At 30.5% G+C, this 13,934-nt stretch overlaps 1 protein-coding gene across 1 annotated transcript; it reads right to left on the bottom strand.

Moving 5' to 3' along the window:
* Positions 1–619: 619 nt before the first annotated feature.
* LOC129877764 (allene oxide synthase 3) lies at positions 620–2,392 on the bottom strand. Its single transcript, XM_055953291.1, has one exon. The coding sequence runs from the start codon at positions 2,354–2,356 to the stop codon at positions 881–883; it is 1,476 nt and encodes a 491-aa protein (XP_055809266.1). The 5' UTR covers positions 2,357–2,392; the 3' UTR covers positions 620–880.
* Positions 2,393–13,934: the final 11,542 nt, after the last annotated feature.

Raw genomic sequence — 13,934 nt, 5'->3', positions numbered from 1 at the left:
CTCTGTACATCGCTATCGATCTTTCAAATTAATAACAAATTTAAAATGCATAGTCAAGTATTATGCGAGACTGTAGCACTTTACGTGTCGAATTTTTCTCATAAATTGTAAGATCATATACTATCATTACTTGGAAATTTATATTGTAGTCAAATTATTGTACCTTTTTTAAAACAACTTTAGAAAAAATTATCATAACTTATTTTTCTTAAGTCTCTTGCATTGTTAAATATCCCCCTCAATCATCTCCGTATTCAACTAAGTTTACATTTCTTTTATTGTTTTATCTCTTTTAAACTATTCTTTAATTTATTTGTTGTATATTATTCTATAATTGAGTCAATGATAGAAAGCTGTTAAACGATCATGAATTATATACCCTTAGCTTAATCATTACAGACTTTGCATGTGCATTTTTTATTTTATGTTAACCCACTAATTTGTTTTTATTCAATATGGTTAATCAAAAACATATAAAAGTTCAACATCGATGAACTCTTCCGTAAAACAAATACCATATAGATTATATATATATAGTAACTAAAAATAAGAAAGATCTTTAAATATTAGAACATACAAAGTTTGTACGAGCAATAACCACACTCAATATAATCAAACAAACATTACAAAATACTATTTTTTCATAACTAATTTGCTTTATTATCCACCCATCGCATGGATATTAATACAAATTTAAAATAAGAAAATTACACACTCTTCATAATAAATAAATAAAAAAGATGGATATTGAACTATCCCTAGTGTGGTAGTTCATCCTTATTGCAAATATATTCAATTTTTAACATATCTTTCACGTAATTTCATAGAGTCATTCTGTCAGAATACTACGTGATGCGAACTGGAAGTTCATTTGATCACTTCATGATGTTGCCTTAGTAATTGACTTGAAAGTCACCTTTGAACCAAGTAAGAGTTTTCCAAATTCAATTTCAAAAGTATCATAACGCAAGAAAAACTCCACCACCATTAACCTTCCCAACAACACAATCAAATCTTTACCAGGACATTGTTTATCATTCACAGTTGGTTCATCAATCTCCTTACCATTTGACCAATACACATACTTAAGCAATTTCTCTCCATATCCCACAAATCTATCTGGATTAAACTCCTCCGCGTTCTTAAAAACTTTAGAATCCTTTGTAGCCAAAGGTTGATATCCAAAAATCAGTTCATCTTTCTTGATCAAGAACGATGCATCGTGGTTAGAAACGATTATATTTTTCCTAGCCTTAACCGTTTGGAACGGAACTGGAGGGTCCATTCTTAACGTCTCATATACCACAGACTTAACTAGAGGCATTTTTTCTAGTGATGCAATAGTAACCCCTCCTGCCTCTTTAACCGCGGTCCTGATTTCTTTAACGAGCCTAGTATGTAAACTCGTTCCTGATTTTCCGATCCATTTGATCAAAGATGGGAAGAATACTTTCATACCACCATATGAATTAAACCCCGCTAGAAAAACAAAGTTATGACATGCTTCATCTCTTTTAATTCCGAGCTTTTCAGCTTCATCTAAAATAGAACCCATGGAGTTGTAGAAAGCGTTGTATAGTTTTTGATGATCGCGCTTTACGAGGAAGTAAGGTAGAGGGAAAGTGTGTAAAATCAAATCTTCAAGGAAATTTGGTACAAATTTAAGCCCTAGTGAAATTAATGGAGCTAGTTGAAGAAATACCCATTTGTCTACAATTTTTGGTCCATTAGTACCAACACTTGTATCAGCTGGATTTTTCCCCTCACCGAATAATCGAAAGAGGAATTCAAATGAAAGGTTATCACTAAGGGGATTGAAGTAAGACGTACCCTTGTTAGAAATTTCTGTTTCAAGATTCGTAAACATTTGAGTGATTGAGGTAGTAAAGATAGGGATGAATTTATCGTGCAACCTAGTTAACGTGGACAAGAAAAGTCCTTTGAGTGTAGTGTGTTTAGGATCAGTAGTACCAAGGAAACCACACACCTTATAACCACCATTGAAAGATGGAGAAGACATAAAAGTTCCTTCAAAATAGTTCTCTTTATCAACTTGTGCGTTATCAAAAAGGATGGGATAACTAATCGCGTCTACAAGGACAACAACTTTAGAGTTACGAGCATTGAAAGGACCAGGAGGAACATTGGTTCTAAAGATGGTGGAATCGTATTTTTCCATACGAGACCTGAAGAATTCATCAGCACCTTGATAGTAATGGAAATCGTATCGATCTTTTATTGCCCCAAACAAAGGGACACCATAATCACCTGGAATTTCTTTCATAGGAAGCTTTGGAATTGAAGAATCTTTGGTATCCATTGTTATATGGTATGAGTCTTTGGTATTATTAGCCATTGTAATATGATGTTTGGTTTTTTTTGATGTGTGATCTTTTGTTTGTAGGATGTGTGTGTATATATAGGAAAATATTGCTAGAAGTGATCATTTAATAATCCTAGCATTCTTCACGTGCAATTGTATAAGTATATTATTGTTAAATATAGTATAATATATTATTGTTATACTTTTCCCTTCCCTTTTCCTTTCCTTCTTTTCCTTTTACTTTTTTTCTCCGTCAAAAGTTGTCTCCAATTTATTTCCCTCAACTTATTAACTTTCATCTTTTGCGATGGCTATTTTTATAACCACTATTGTTATGCAAATGAAAATACGCAATTCTCTCAATTCTCTTTCTTTCTTTTACTATTTTTCTTTGTTATTAAATTGCTAAATTAGTTTATTTTATAACACGCTATCAGCACGAGCGTCCATCTCTTTGAGCTATTTTTAAAAAGTAACAAAAGGGTAAGAATTTTATTTTCTTAAAATGTCTAATATCTCTAAACTTGAATTTGTTGCACTTGATATATCTAGAAAAGGCTACTCATCATTGGCACTAGATGCCGAGATACACCTAGAATCGATGAGTTTGACAGACACTATCAAAGATGACAATATGACATCTAGTCAAGACCGTGCCAAACCCATGATATTTCTCCGCCACCATCTTGACTAGGGGTTAAAATTACAGTACCTCACATTAAAAGACCCCCTTAAACAGTGGAAGAATCTAAAAGAAAGATATGACCACCTGAAGTTGGTCATCCTTCCACAGGCACGTCATGATTGGCTCAATCTGAGATTAATGATTTTAAAAATATAACTGAATATAATTTTGCCGAGGGTCTCTCGGAAACAGCCGTCCTATCTTGGTAGGAGTCAGGTTTGCGTACACTCTACCCTCTCCAAACCCCACGTTGTGGGATTTTCACTGGGTCGTTATTGTTTGTTTGTGTTGTTTAGAATTATAGCACAGTTAAATTTATGCGTAAAAGAAATCACTAAGCAAGACAAACTTGAAAAAACATACTTCACATTTTCACCCGCAAATATGCTCCTCCAGCAACAACATCGCAAAAATGATTTTTAAAAAATATTCTAAATTACTTTCTCAACTTCTTATTGGTGAACACTACAACGAACTGTTAATGAAAAATCATGATAGTCGGCTTGTTGGTTCTTTGTCATTCCCTGAAGTGAATCGGGCAAATTATAACCAACGAGAAACAGGTCATGGCCCTAGTCGTGATTGTGATCGGAGAAGAAATTATAATAATGAGGCTCGGCTGGCACCGAGAAATAATCGGCAATATATAAGAAAAGTGAAAAGAAAAAAGGCATACCAAAGAAAACTTCAGAAAGTATATGTCATAGATGTGGAGGTATGGGACACTGATCACGGACATGCCGGTCATCAAAATGTTTGGTTCAGCTATATCAAATATCCTTGAAGAGGGCAAAAAATAATTCAGAGACAAATTTTATCTCTGAAGATAATATTGAGCCTATACATCTAGATGTAGCTGATTTCTTCAATTTTGCAGAAGAAAATATGAATATTGATAACCCTGATAATATTTAAATATTTTTTTCATTTGTCTGTACTAAATAATATGTTTATATTTTTCTAATTCATTTAATAAATAAATTTTTATAATGAGCCATGTTTAAATTATAACGTTTACCTTTTTTTTTTGAAGAAAAATATAGATATGCCTCAAATTTTATTTGGATCAATGATCGCTCACGAGGATATTTGTGTAATTGATAGTGAAACGACTCATGTCATTTTTAAAGATGAAAAATATTTTGTCTACTTGCTTAGAAGAAAAGCAAATATTACTACAATTTTGAGTAATTCAAAAATTATTGAAGGCTCCGGAAGAGCTACTATATTTCTATCTAAGGGGACAAAGATTGTTATAGAAGATGCACTACTATTCTCTTCTAAATTCCCAGGAATTTTTTTAAGTTTTAAAGATATCCGCAGAAATAGATATCATGTTGAGACAATAAATGAAATGAATATTGAATACCTTGGTATAACCAAGAGTGTCTCAGGCTAGAAATATATTTTGAAAAAATTACCAACTTTATCGTCTGGCCTATACTATGCAAAAATTAGTGCAATTGAAGCACATTTGATCGTAAATCAGAAGATTACTGATCTAAATACATTTGGGTTATGGCATGATCGAATAGGTCATCCTGAATCAATAATGATGAGACGAATTCTTGAAAATTCAACTGGACATCCGTTAAAAAACTTGAAGATTCTCACGAATGATGAATTTTCATATGCTGCTTGTTATCAAGGCAAATTAATTGTCAGACCATCAACTCTGAAAGTTGGCATCGAATCTCTTAGCCTTTTAGAGTGTATAGGGTTGGGCATTCGGTACCCGGTTCGATATTTTCAAAGTTTGAGTTCGATAATTCGGTAATCGATAATTCAAAGTATATACCAAATACCGAACTTTTAAATTTCAGTTCGGTAATTCGGTAATCGGTAAATCAAAATTCGGTTCGGTACGGTATTCAGTAATGTCGATGTAGATGTGATTGATCAGAATGACAAAAGGCAATTTAATCAGAATTAGACTCACTTGTTAAACGTGGGGTTTTTGGACATTTCGACCTCTAGAAGAGGATGAAAAACTTCTTGGTTCTGAAGTACCATATCTCAGTGTTATTGGTGCACTTATGTATCTTGCTAATGCAACCAGACCTGAAATAACATTTTCTGTTAATTTGTTGGCAAGGTATAGTTCATTTCAATGCGAAAATATTGAAATGGTATCAAACATATTTGGCGATACCTAAAGGGTACCATTGATATGGGTTTGTTTTATACTAACAAAGGTTGTAAAGACATTATTGGTTATGCAGATGCGGGTTATTTATAGGACTCACATAAAGCTCGATCTTAAACAGGCTATCTATTTACATACGGAGGAACTGCTATATCATGTCGATCTACAAAATAGTCTATTATTGCTACTTCTTCAAATCATACTGAAATAATAGTAATCCATGAAGTAGGTAGAGAATGTGTGTGGTTGAGATCGATGATACAGTTCATCAAAGAAAGATGCGCCTGAAAAATGATGTCAAAGTACCCACAGTTATATCTGAAGACAATGTTGCATGCATAGCTCAATTGAAAAATGGCTTCATAAAAGGAGACAAAACGAAACATATTTTATCAAAATTATTCTTCAAACATGATCTCCAAAACAATGGTGATATTGATGTACAACAAGTTCGTTCGAGTGATAATCTTGCAGATTTATTCACAAAGGCATTACCAACATCAACTTTTGAGAAGCTAAGATATAATATTAGAATGCGTCGTCTCCAAAATATCAAACGAAGTCTTCATCACGGAAAGTAAAATACGCGTTGTACTCTTTTTCCCTTAACCAAGGTTTTGTCCCACTGTATTTTCCTATTAAGATTTTTAATGAGGCAACACTCAAGGTGTATTACCAGATGTGTGTACTTTTTTTCTTCATTAGGCTTTTTCTCATTGGATTTTTCCTAATAAGATTTTAACGAGGCACAACATTTAAGGGTGTTCAGGATAACTATGTATATTGTTTCTTGTAGAGTTTTTTAATGAGGCACATTACACATGGACATTCAAGGGGGAGTGTTATACATAGTGGATGTCATTTTTCCCTTCCCTTTTCTTTTCCTTCTGCTTTTTCCTTTTAATTTTTCTCTCCACCAAAAGTTGTCTCCAATTTGTACCCCTCAACTTGTTAACTTTCATTCTTTTGCAGCAATTCTCTCAGTTCTCTTCCTTTCTTTTACTATCTCCTTTGTTATTAAATTGCTAAGTTAGTTTATTTTATAACAATTATAAGGTTTTTGCATATTTTTGGTTGGTGTAAAAAGTTCAATTATTGTGGGCCAAGAAAGTTCAATATTACTCCCTCCGTCCAACAATATTTATCCACTATTGACTTTGCACAATTCTTAAAAAACTATAAATAGAAGGATAATTTTACCATATCAACAAATATACTCCCTCCGTTCCATATTAGTTGTCATGTATACTAAAAATAGTTGTCCCAAAATAATTATTAATTTAAACAATTAAGAGATAATTAATTATATTTTTTCAATTTTACCTTTAGCATTAAATATTCTAAAATTAAGAGACACATATAGACAAAGATCAAACAATTAATAAGGGGTATATTAGTCAAATAACACTCCTAATTAATGTTTTCTTAATGATTGTGCAAAATCTTATCATGACAACTAAAATGGATGGAGGGAGTAATAAATGCAATGTTTTAAAAAATGTAATAGGAAAATGACTATAATTAACGATGAGGGTAAATTAGGAATTAAATGTATAATTATCTCCTTATTTTATAAATTGGACAAATATTATTGAACATTTATTTTTAAATATGATACATAAGTAAAGATGAACGGAGGGGATATTTTCTTTGACAAACCAATAATAGCATCTTAGGGTCCCTTAATATATTACTTTCTTATGTTCATTTCACGTGTCATGTTTTATTTTGCATGCTTTTTGAAATAACGTTAATTAAATGAGTAAAATGATTAAACTATTTTTTATTTCTTCCTTGTTTCTTGAGTAAACGTTAACTAAAATGGTAAGTTGATTAAATTTTATTTATTTCTTCTTTGATCTCATGAATTTAATACTCGTTCACTTTTATTTTATGTCTTATTTTTCTTTTTAATCTGTACAAAAATGAATGTTTTTTTTTTGTTTTTGGCAACTTTAATCCTCTCGGTTTCATATTACTTGATCACTATTTTAAAAATAAATGTTTCATTTTTACTTCTCCAATTTAAAAAATCAAGAAAGTTTTTTTATATTTTTTCATTTTTACTTTTAATATTAAATAACTACACAAAGTAATATATACTATTTAAAGTTAGAGTTCCAAAATATCATAAATAAGGTTAAAATATACCCCTAAAAGAGTTTTCTTTAAGGATTATGTCAAGTCAACAAAGTTATTCAAAAGTTTTTTTTATTTTTTTAAATTTGATATCAAATTAAAATTAAATAAATAAATTGAATCAGAGAAAGTGCAACTCTTGTTTTACTATATTAATCTCTCTCCACATTTTTTGTAAGGGCAAAAATAAAAATTAATAATTAATTATATCTTAATTATTTTTAATATGTATGAAAACTAAAATAACCCCCCAAAAAAGTATATTGCCATCAATCAATGTGCCTTTAGTAATTCGAAAATCAGGTCTCCGCCCTATTTTGGAACTTTCTAGTAATAGAGTAGGTTTCAGATTTAAATAAAACAAAAGCTAATTAAAGATCTTTTTCATTTTTTGAGTGAAAAACGTGAGTTTGTACTTTGCATAATCCATGTTTTTTATTTGCTTGAATTGCATATTAAAGCAATACAGTTTACAAACTCAATTTTCCAAATCATTCAAAAGTAAGGTATCACTGCTCTGTTGTTTTTAAAAAATATGTGAAATGTGATAATGAATATATAATACTACTTAAATTAAATAAATTTAATCCTTAATCACACAATCTATCTAAATCTCTTGGCTTTTTGAAGATGAAAAACAATTTAGTAATATTGAATTTTTATTTAGCTTTTCAAGATTTTTCAAAAAAAAAAGTGTGGATGGTGTGGGGTCGGGTTGATGCGGGGTGGGGCGCGCTGGTTTAAGCACAAAAAAATGTAATGTGGGGCAGAGCGGGGTGAATCAAAATTTTGCAGGTTAAGGCTCAAACTGCCCCGCACTCACTCGCTCTATTGTCATTCCTATGTAATTGTCTCTAAGTCATTAAGATTTGCTTAAATCTTACTTGATGATACACAAGTCTTATTTATTTTCAGTAAAATTAAAATGTGTTAATCTAAATGTATATATATGAATGATTAAGCTATTAATTGTCTATAGATCTAAATACTGAATAATTAAGATAATTTACTTCTAATATTTAATTTAAATATGCACAATTATTTATTTATAAACATAGAAAATATACAATTCAATTAAAAAAAAGTAATTAAATATCAGAAAGAAAAAAATTTAGTAAAATAAATCCATTATTTGACAAACATAATGAAACATTTATGTTCTCTAGTAATGGTAGGTGGTGGTGGTTAAGATGTACATGGATCGGGTTGGTTCAAATTTTTTAAATACCAAAATCAAATTATTTGTGTCTGATTTTTTTAATTTATGAATCAGATTACAACAACAACAACAACAAGCCCAGTATAATTCCACCATGTGGGGTCTGGGGAGGGTAGAGTGTACGCAGACCTAACCCCCACCTTGAAAGGTAGGGCAGTTGTTTCCGAAAGACCCTCGGCTTAAGAGAGAAGAACAAAAGAAGAAAAACAAGAAAAATAAGACATAGGTCAGTAGAGCCAAGCATATCGAAAACAATATAAAAATATGAATAATGAGAGCGAGAAAGTCAGGGTAGGAAAGACCGGAAATAAAGGAGAGAGTATTTATATATGTAGTAGTGTATATTTGTTACGGTTGGAGGGGTAGGTGGTTTAGGAGCATTAACTACTATAGATAAATAGGATACTCAAAGTAAACCGGACCAACAAATATAAGTAGTAATCAAATGCAAAAATCAAACGTTAATAAACAAATGAGCAAAGCTACGACTACTATGGAGAAAAGATAAGCCACCTATCCTACTATCTTAGTCTGAGTCCTCCACAGCCTCCTATCTAAGGTCATGTCCTCGGTGAGATGCAACTGTGTCATATCTTGTCTAATCACCTCTTCTCAATACTTCTTCGGCCTCCCTAATTTATGAATTAGATTAAACTAATAAAATTCAATTTTTTCGACCTCGAATTTTTTTGCATTTCTCTGAGTTTTGGGTTTTTTCTTTAAAGTATTCATTCAAACATATAATTAACTTGTGCTTCAAATATTTCTCTAGTCCTACCAAACTACAACTATCTAAGGTGTTTCTTAAGAAAATGACACTAAAATATTCAATAAAAAATAATAATGAAATTGCATAAAATAAATATTGCAAATAAATAAGTCATAATGAAAATGATTATAATTTAAAAATACTAAATCGTGCAAAAATAAGTCTAAGAAGTATTAATTACATGACTAAACATTAAAAAAAACTAAAACTAGATTGTGTATTTTAATTGTCAATACCAATGTAAAACTAAAGAACAAATATTCAATATTATTGTCATTCTTAATGTTGAATTGATTTAGTTTTGTTAGCATTAGTATTGATTTGATTTTGCTTTGAGATTTATTAGAGTTACTAATATCTATGGACTATAATTTTTAATGAACCATTCAAAATTCTAAGTCAAACTTGAAATAATATGTTAAAAGATAAAAACTACAAAAAAGTACACAAATATTTATAAATTATATCAAAATAAATATTTTTATGTATAAAATAAATTTTAAAAATTATATATATAACATCGGGTTGGTTTAGTTTCGTATTAACTTTTTAAAGTTAAATCAAACCAACCCAAATATAGTTAGATTTTTTTTTCAATACCAAACTAAATCAAACCAAACCAAATCATCTAGTCGAAATTTTTGTCTCAGTTCGACTCAATGTGTGATTTGGCTTGATGTTTGGCCCCTAGTGGTGATAATGGTAGTGGCTAGTTATGATGGTGGTGATAATCATGATAATTTAGGTGGTCAGTGTTGAACTGACTAATGTAATGGTGGTAGTTGGTAGTAGTGATAGTGATAGTTATGATGGTAACTTAGCTGATCTAGTAATTGGCAGTATTGATGGTGATGAATGAAGAATGTTTGATAGTTGACGAGATCGATAGTTGACAGAATGCTAGTTATAATGGTGGAGGTGACAGCGATGATGATGAAAGTGATGGGGTCATTAGATATTATAATGATAGATAAATTATCAATACAAAAATATCTTTTAATAATATTAAATTTTTATTTAAAATCTTAATACTTAATATTTATTTAGAGCATATAAAAATTTGAATCTTAATTTAAAAAATACATTCGATAATTTAAGTGTAACGACCTTCTTTCGTCGTTAGGGATAGGCCAATGAGGAAGGATTTCGAGCCAGAAAACTTCGGATACTAACTTCGGAAAATTTGAGCTTAGGCTAGACTTGGACGAATTCTGCGTCAAGTGAAGTCTAGGGTGATCACGTGAATGATGGGAGGTCAAATTTATAATTTGATTAGGCAGACTAATATACAAGACGATACAGAGCATTTACGTCTTCGCGAAATCGCATTTTGGCAAGTAAAATTCCTGCAATCGAAGTTTGCGTGAAGGATATATTTTAATACGCTTTGAAAAGGGATGTGTTGTGAAATGGGGGTTTGGAGCACAAACTCCGAGCTCTCTGTTCCTGCATATCCCTCTAGAGAAGGATTATTCTCGCTAGAGCGGAGCTGTCAGAGCGAGATCTGTCCCGCTAGAGAAGGATAGTCGTGACTTAAGTCGTGAAAAAGATCAAAAACGGTCTTTTTCTACAAGTTCAGTTTCTAAAACTCCAAGAGGTGACCTAGGGTGATTTCAATTATTTTTTATGAATTTTTTATGAATTGATTCTTAGGTACTAGAAGTATGGGTGATAATCATTGGGGGGTTTGGATGGAAAGTCTATGGTGGAAAATAGCCCTACGATAAGGTTAGGATCATGGATTTGGCCTTGGGAATGAAATTGTGTTGTATTTCTTGATAGTTAGACCGTTGTATTGATCTTTGATATGTATTTCATGTTTCTAGACCAAGAACGAGAAGAACGAACTCGAAAAGGGAAGGTTATTACGTTGTAAGGCTCTAAAAGCTTGAATTTGACGTAGGTGATAGTCTAGTTTCCCGTATGTGTTTTATATACTTGTTAAATTGCTTCATTATATGCATGTGTGTATATGAATGAGGAAACATAAGAGATTATGTGTGAAATGATCACTTGCTGGCCTGTTATTGTGATGAACCTGTTCTTGGTGGTATAAATATTGTAAACATTGAATGTTCTTGTGATTGTGATATCTTGGGATCAGGTGTCATATTTCGACACACAATTTGAATCGGGTGTCATGTTCCAACACGTATTTGAATAAGTTGTCACGTTCTGATGCATACTTGTATTGGGTGTCACGTTCTGGCACAATGTTAATTAATTGTAGGTCCCTTGAGAGGACCCTTGTGTGAAGTTTTAGCATGTGGGAGACTTTGAGCTGTGATATTGATATGTGGTTGACTTATTCTGTATATGTATATGATTATTGTGTTGAGATTTACTTGTCTATGATCTGCTTACTGGCTAACCGTGTGATCCTATCAGTACACCATTATTTTTATGTACTGATACTACTCTTGCTCTGCCTTTTTATTGAGTATAGACATATTCAGTTGACTGCGGAGAGATCTCGGTTAGGAGAGTAGAAGCTTATTCAGAGTTCAAGAGTGGGTTGTTTGTTTCAAGCTACTATGGACTCTTCTATGTTCTAGTCCCTTTTTGAAAACTAAGATTTTAGATACTGTTTTAGTATTTTGACTTCTGTTTTAGTATTTTGAATTCTGTTTTGGTAAGTGATCCCTTTTCTTATAATGACACTGGTTAGAGTTTTGATACTGACGACTTTCACTTCAAAGGGTATATTTACTTCCACATTTTGTTGTTATTAATATTTCTAGCTGAATTTATGGGAACTCGATATTATTTCCTAAGTTGATAAATTGAATTGTAAAGATGGTTCTTCTGCTAAAAAATTATTATGGGTGTCAGTCACGACGGGTCACGGAAGGTCGAGATCGTGACATCACAAATTCAATAGTAGGTGAGAATAGTTGCAAACAGCCAAATGAAATTTTATTATTGGGATATGCAATGTTCAATCAGTCTTACTCTTTTGTTTTTTTCTCAACTTAAAATAACATTATCTGATATTATAGGGATGTTCAATTGTCAAATGGAAGCCAAATTACTTAGAGCCCGTTTGGATGGGCTTAAAAAGGTAACTTTTATGTATAAAGTGCTTTTAGAACTTTGAAGTGCTGAAAGTTATTTTTATAAATAAGCAGTTGAGTGTTTGGATAAAAGTGTTTATGATGTGAATTTTAGGGTTAAAAAATTAAAAAAAGGTAGTTTGCGAATTTAGTTAAAATATAAAGGATATAAAAGTAATTTCTATAGTCAAAAAAAATGACTTTAAGCACTTTGGAAAAAAAAGTTAGAAATTCTAACTTTTCATTTCTGACTGACTTTAAGACTTTATGGCTTAAAGTCAACATTAGGCAAACACGTCCAAAAGCTAAAAAAGGGTTTTAAGTTGGTTTTGACCAACTTAAAGCAAATCCAATAGGGCTCTTATTTGTTTTCCTGTCCCAAAAAGGCAATGGCAGACTGATTGATCAATTATGTTATTGTTTTAAATTTCCTTAGGATCAACTTTTTGTTAGGTATTAATAATTTAGTGGACAAAGTTTTATTTAATATAAATAAAAAATTTAAAATATCATATTTAATAATAAAAATTAAAGATTACCCCAAAATAAAAAAAAATTATACAAAAGCTTCTATCTAAAATCACAAAATATTATTAAAAATAAAATTTTGTATTCTAATTGAGTTTGTGCTGGCACAGACTTCGACCTTCAATATATATATTACTATATAATAGAAGAGAGAATGTTGAGGAGATTAGGGTCAGTCAGTCAATTGACTGATTTGCCCTTTTACATTAATTTTCTCTATTTATATTTAGTACTTAATCCATTTCATTTATTTGTCTTATTTTAGTATGTTATGTATTTATAAATTGCAAAAAAAAGTACTATGAATTATGATAATTCTTGAAATACTAAATTTTGGTTAACACTCAAAATTTTACATGTGTTGTATAAATTAGGACAAGGGGGGTAACATATGTTATTTAAGAAATACATTAAGAGTACTATAATCACAATAATTAACAATTTAAAATATTCAAAAAACATATATTATTTGAAAATTATGTTAAGAGTACTATAAATCACAACTTGAAATATTTAAAAACATATTAAAAATTTAGTTTAACTCTCAAAATTTCACATATGCCACATAAATTGGGCAGATGGAATAACATAATTATTTAAAAAAATTGTTAATTAAGAACACTATAACTCACAATAATTAACAACTTAAAATATTTTTTCAAAAATATTAAAAATTTGATTGAGATTCAAAATTTCACATTTGCCATATTTGTTGAGACAAAATGAGTAACATATATTACTTGCAAATTATGTTAAAAGTATTCTAAATCACAATAATTAAAAAATTAAAAATAATAAAAAAATATGATTGACTCTCTTAATTTTATTTGTGCCACATAAATTAAATTAAATAGAATAATATATATTGGATCCATACTTACACTATGTGTCCGTTTGGATAGGCTTAAAAAAATAACTTTTATGTATGATGTGTTTTTAGAACTTTGAAGTGCTGAAAGTTATTTTTATAAATAAGAAGTTGAGTGTTTGGATAAAAGTGCTTAAATGAGGAAAATGATTGAATTTTAGGGTTAAAAGAATAAAAAGGGTAGTTTGGAAATTTAGTTAAAAT

This window comes from Solanum dulcamara, chromosome 12 (genome assembly GCF_947179165.1).
Source record: "Solanum dulcamara chromosome 12, daSolDulc1.2, whole genome shotgun sequence".
Taxonomy (NCBI): Eukaryota; Viridiplantae; Streptophyta; class Magnoliopsida; order Solanales; family Solanaceae; genus Solanum; species Solanum dulcamara.
This window is presented reverse-complemented; position numbering and strand designations above follow the sequence as displayed.

Coding starts and splice junctions, on each gene's coding strand:
- LOC129877764 (XM_055953291.1), bottom strand. CDS start 2,356: ATGGCTAATAATACCAAAGACTCATACCATATAACAATGGATACCAAA.